This window comes from Fulmarus glacialis, unplaced genomic scaffold, assembly GCF_000690835.1.
Source record: "Fulmarus glacialis isolate BGI_N327 unplaced genomic scaffold, ASM69083v1 scaffold41963, whole genome shotgun sequence".
NCBI classification, from domain to species: Eukaryota; Metazoa; Chordata; class Aves; order Procellariiformes; family Procellariidae; genus Fulmarus; species Fulmarus glacialis.
In genome coordinates this window covers 1-5,658 of record NW_009203089.1, presented here as the reverse complement: position 1 = coordinate 5,658, position 5,658 = coordinate 1, and the positions used below count along the sequence as shown (strand labels likewise).

The 5,658-nt window shown below is 36.7% G+C and overlaps 1 protein-coding gene across 1 annotated transcript; it reads left to right on the top strand.

Moving 5' to 3' along the window:
* The first annotated feature begins 106 nt into the window (after nucleotides 1-106).
* Nucleotides 107-4,195, top strand: GTF2H3 (general transcription factor IIH, polypeptide 3, 34kDa). Its single transcript, XM_009574516.1, has 12 exons — nucleotides 107-184; nucleotides 534-640; nucleotides 1,303-1,466; nucleotides 1,719-1,781; nucleotides 2,021-2,050; nucleotides 2,856-2,884; nucleotides 2,970-3,044; nucleotides 3,305-3,358; nucleotides 3,592-3,660; nucleotides 3,787-3,922; nucleotides 4,005-4,041; nucleotides 4,126-4,195. Exons 2-12 carry the CDS (start codon nucleotides 564-566, stop codon nucleotides 4,193-4,195), a joined length of 804 nt encoding a protein of 267 aa, XP_009572811.1. The 5' UTR covers nucleotides 107-184; nucleotides 534-563.
* Nucleotides 4,196-5,658: the final 1,463 nt, after the last annotated feature.

Genomic DNA, 5,658 nt, shown 5'->3' with positions numbered 1-5,658 from the left:
CCCAGCGGTACCGGGCGAGCCCCTCTGCCCGGGGACCGTCAGTCGCTGCTGCTCGGCGTTTGCACGGAGCTCGGAGTGACACTGCTGCGTTGTCGCTTTTTCAGATGATGAGCTGAGCCTGCTGGTCATCGTCATTGACACCAACCCTATCTGGTGGGGAAAGAAGGCGCTAGGAGAAGCTGAGGTACGTCTTCTGGGGGTTGGTACTGCTGATAGTGACTTCTGAGGGAAATAGTTGGGGTTTTTTTTAAAATGTTAGTAAGTAGCCAACAAATGGGATTAGTCTTTGGTTTCTGAACTATGCTAACATTGTCTGCTAAGACGGATATAATGGAATTAGAATACTCTTTTAAAAATAGCTACTCAGAGTTGAGTATTTGTCAAAGCTTTTTTCCTAAATGCTTCCTATTAAGAAAAGAAGCTCCTTTTGCATGTTCAAGTTCTTTTAACTGCAGTTATTTGAGAGATGTCTTCTAAATTACTTAACTCTTAATGTTATTGTGCTATATCTACTTACTTCTTTTTTTCAGCAGTTCACCCTATCAAAATGCATTGATGCAGCGATGGTACTGGGAAATTCGCACTTATTTATGAATCGCACCAACAGACTTGCTGTAATAGCAAGTCACACGCAAGAAAGGTATAGTTGCTTCTTAACAGTGTAAAGGTTTAAAGTGTACTTTCCTCTGTCTGTCTCCTGATTTTCATGTTGGATTGAAGCATATAATTGAAACCAGGTTTAAAATGCATAACATCACTGTCTTAAAACCAGAAATTAACTAAAATTGTGTAGGAAGGAAATAATCTTAGTGCCTTACAGAAAGCAACAAAAAGGCTTATAAGACAGAAGGGTGGTTTAAACAGAATTTTACTTAAAAGTATATGGAGAGAGGGAGAGAGAGAATGGTAGAGATGTGGCAAGCAGGACAATGCAAGCGGCAGAAATTTCCTGTTTAGTGGATATTTTTCGCCAGATATTTGTGAGTCTCAGGATCTACCCCAAAGTGGATATTTTTCGCCAGATATTTGTGAGTCTCAGGATCTACCCCAAAGTGCAGGCGTGGTATCTATTTGCCAATTCTCTTGAGGGATGTCTTGAAAGGGAGGAGGGGAATGGGGGTTTTACTCCATTCTGAGTTTGAAGATTGCCTGCCTTATGTAGTCTCTTCAATGTCTAAAGTATTAAAATTATTTAAAATTATCCTTCAGAGTATTGCTGTCTACAGCTGATTAGTTTATGGTATTTTTTTTCTTAAAAGGTTAAAGACAAAACATGATTACTTTGTTTTTTCTCTGTTTCAGCCGTTTCTTGTACCCCGGGAAGCGTTGGGCTTTTGCAGATCTCTTTGGAGATGGTGGTAGTTCCATGGAATCTAATTGCTCTGGCAGCAAGGATGGAAAATATGAATTGTTAACAACAATAAATGATGCAATTGCAGAAGAGATTAAAGACCTCATGACAAAAAGTAAGGAAAAGAAAATTCGAGGCTTAATATGCAGAATTGCAAAACACTTGGACTCTCAAGGAGTTGTAGGAGTTTATTTTGATCATGTGAATTTTAATATGTTTAAAGTAGATGAGTTTATTATGCTTGACACATCAGGCCTCTGCATTAATACTATTTGCCAAAGATAAAACTTACAGTATTTGGTATGGTCAGGTTCAGCAACTGTTTTTATACATAAAAGTAACTTTTGCAACTTTTCTTGTATTGCAGCTGACATGAGGGGCCAGCAAACAGAAACTCTGTTAGCAGGATCACTTGCTAAAGCACTTTGCTGTATCCTTTTGATCACAGAATCTTCAAAGCCTTTATGTGTTTTTAAGACTGTTTCTTATAATATTAATTCAGTTTTACTATTCCTCTTCTGTAATCATACTCAAAACTGAAACGTTTGCCTGATAATTGTGGGTCATGCTTATTAAAATGTGTGTTGACTAAGGTGGTGAATACGTGGTATGGATACTGGAGTTATTTCCAAGAATAGAATGTAGATTCCTTAACGTCAGCTAATGTAGATATCAACAAGATGAGCAAAGAGGTAAAAGGTAATGCCTCTGCTTCTGTTTTGAATACTTACATAAATATTTGAATCAGAATAACAGATATAAATGCATATGTACATACAAACAAATATCCATATGTTTTGACACACCCGCATTTCCAAAATTGGCAATAATAGGTGCAGGTTTATCCCGATCATTTGAAGTTGCCCAGTTTAAACTAGATCTGGGTGATGATTAGAAGTAAACGACTTGATCATTAGTCCACATTCTTATTCTGATTTTCTGTTGCGTGCAAGTAAAATGAGTAAAATGGTAACTGGAATCTCTTTAGAACAACTGGAGGTTTAGAGGAACTTTTTGAAAGTCACATGATGCACAAATCCTCTTCCAAGGGAACCACCTGCAGAGCTGTGATGATAGTTGAATTTCTTGCTCAGTTTTGGTCTTCCTCTTGTGACTTTACACTATTTGTGCAAATAGTTGCAAGGAGCATATTGGACTAGAATCAGCTATACATTTCAGATTACTTTAATCAATGAGAAATACCGTATAACTTGAAATACGTGTTTCAACCAGTGAATTGGTAATGAACAGCTTTGAACATTTCTTTCCTGATCAACATCTAACTGCTTTTGGACAATAAATGAAATGGGTCTGCTTTCGTAACAAGTCTGAATTAGTCCACAGATGCTTGTCACTGGGACTGTAAAACAGTTTCATATACGTATTTTAACTGAGATGTTAGATCTAACATTTTGGATGCTAGATATCTAACAGAATTAAAAGGGCAGACTACAGGCGGTAGAAATAATGTGCTCATGCATTTCTCTTTCTTTTTAATACTTAGCCAATCAAGAAATGAAATCAAGGATTTTGGTAAGAATTTCTGCTGTCAGTTTTCTTTTAGTCCTGAAATCCAGTGATAATATGTAGGCTAACGAGTTTGAATTGTTTTATTTAGGTCATAAAAGCAGCAGAAGACAGTGCATTGCAATATATGAATTTCATGAATGTGATCTTCGCAGCACAGAAACAGGTGAAGCTGGCATTTTTTTCATATATATTGTCTTTTATTAGTGTGCAGAGATAAGAAAATTGTTCATTTCTCTTATGATTATGTTCTGATCAAGTGAAAGAGCTTCCCTATGGCTGTGGTGGTCCTGCAGCTGTAAAAGCATGTGCACTTATATGTGGAGTGCATTTATAGTGGAAACAGGTCATGACAGAAACACTGACAAGGCTACATTGGTCCTACCTGAATTTGTTTTTCATGCGTTTCATCTCTTTTTCTTGCAGAGTATTTTGATTGATGCCTGTGTCTTGGACTCTGATTCAGGTCTTCTACAACAGGTACAAACTTCCTATTCTTATTTGCTGTTTACATTTATTTGTAGATACTTGATGCTAGATAGTTTGACATATTCTCAAGCTCTCTTCTTTGCTTTGTTTCAAGAGTGGATGTGGAAATACGTTCAGTGGATCTGACAGTTCCAACATGCAGGCCTTGTGCAGTATGTGGATATTTTAAATATCCTGTTAATCTCATAAAACATAACAATCTGATTGTGCTCTCTGCTTTCCAGGCTTGTGACATTACAGGTGGCATATATTTGAAAGTGCCCCACATGCCATCCCTTCTGCAGTATTTGTTGGTAAGTCATTTAAAAAACACTTCAGTATTTTTCCTGTGTCAGATGTAAAATCTTACTGACTTCATTGACAAGGCAATACAGCAGTACCATTCCAATTTGCAAAATATTTTTTCTCTGTTCATGCAGTGGGTATTTCTGCCTGATCAAGAGCAAAGATCACAGCTTGTCCTTCCACCTCCTATTCATGTTGACTACAGAGCTGCATGCTTCTGTCATCGAAATCTTATTGAAATTGGTTACGTGTGCTCTGTGTGCTTGTCAAGTAAGTTTATAAATATTTAAGAGTCTGATTTCTTACATTCAAATGAACTGTTCTAATGAAAGCCAATTCTTTTATTTTCCAGTATTCTGCAACTTCAGTCCTATTTGTAGTACATGCGAGTAAGTGTTTCTTCTTTTTGTTTCAGGGGTGGGTGTGGAAATATGTTCAGTGTATCTGACAGTTCCTTTTTTATGTTGTTTCAGGACTGCTTTCAAAATATCATTGCCACCTGTCATGAAAGCTAAGAAGAAGAAATTAAAGTTAGCTGTGTAACAACATTATGTAAATACATCATTACCTCCTCCAGTAATTCCATGAAATGGAATATACGTGAGAAATTGATGGCACTTCTTATTGGATATGAAAGAGAACTGTAAGCAGTGTTACTACTTGTTTCTTAAGGGATAAATATTTAAATCTTATGTTTTCTACACAGCCCTTTAAGTAACAAATCACTGTATTACCATGTAACCTGTGCTGTTTTAAATACTAATTCTTAATTCCGGAAGTTACAGCCTGTTAAGAGACTTGTGAAGTAGAAGGTATTATGGCCACTGCAAAGTTTCACACCTCCAAGTTATTTTCAAAGACAAGAAAGCTCTGATTCTTTTTGTATGTTGGTGTAAAGGTAAGAATGACCATTTCTGGTATGTAGGATCAGAACTTTAGCATTGTGTTTATTCAGGGACTTCAACTTCTTGCTAGCTTTTGCTAGCAGTTTTTGGACTGAAACAGCATCAATTTCAAAAATAAATGATCCAACATTTTCAAGATGGCTTAGAACCCACCTTTTTTTAATTTTTTTTTTTTAAGGTGCTAATTCCTCTGCATGTGCACTTATGTGTATTCACATTCCTTTCACTATACTGTCTTTGTGGTATTTCTTTCTCAATTGGATATCTTTTCATTCATCAATAAAAAGGCTTCCCTTTGTTTAAAATAACTTCAATAAATGCAAACTAGCTGGTTAGTCTTTAAGGTTGTATTTTGAAACTGGAAAACAAAAAATATAATTCTAAGTAATATGATAGCAGGCGCACTTTTTTTTTTAGTATGTGGTATTACATCTGGCATTTGACAAGTAAGAAGGAAGACTTTTGGACTGGTGTTTTTTATGTCAGAACACGAGGGTATGCCGCGGACTTCTGAACATGGCTTTGGTTTAAACAAACAAAAAAATAATCTCCCACTTTTAAAAGGTAACTGTATAATTTGGTGTTTTTACCTATTGCTAGTAACTGATATTCTCCTGAAATGAATACAGAGAATAATTGTTTCCTACATAGAAAAGACAATTTTTTTTTTTTCCCAAGGTGTATGCAGGAATTTGTCATGTCTTGATACGTGTATCAGGTTTTTGTCAATGTAACAGTTGCAGTAAGTGCCAGTCTTTTACTGGCTTGTTTGCTTGCCAAAAGCCATTTTGTTTGAAGGCTGTATTTATAATTTACTTTGTATAAAACGTTTGCAATAAAACCTTTTTCAAATGTGGTTAGATATTGCTATAATAACAGATATTTTTAAGGGTGAGCTATGCACCCTTCTTGCAATTTTATTGTGTAAAAGTGTAACAGTACGATCTGGCGTGAAGTGCCTGAGGTAGGATGTGGTCAGTGTGGAGTTCGGTGAGGAGATGAGAGGCAGACTTGTCTGGGCTGTCTTGGTTGATCCCGCTTTCGGCTGCGCGATCGCTACCGTGAGGAGAGGGACGTGAGGCGGCTCAGCCGGGGTGTGTG

Coding starts and splice junctions, on each gene's coding strand:
- GTF2H3 (XM_009574516.1), top strand. CDS start 564: ATGGTACTGGGAAATTCGCACTTATTTATGAATCGCACCAACAGACTT. Junction 1,782..2,020: donor ACTTGCTAAAGCACTTTGCT/GTATCCTTTTGA, acceptor CAGCTAATGTAG/ATATCAACAAGATGAGCAAA. Junction 3,359..3,591: donor ATTCAGGTCTTCTACAACAG/GTACAAACTTCC, acceptor TCTGCTTTCCAG/GCTTGTGACATTACAGGTGG.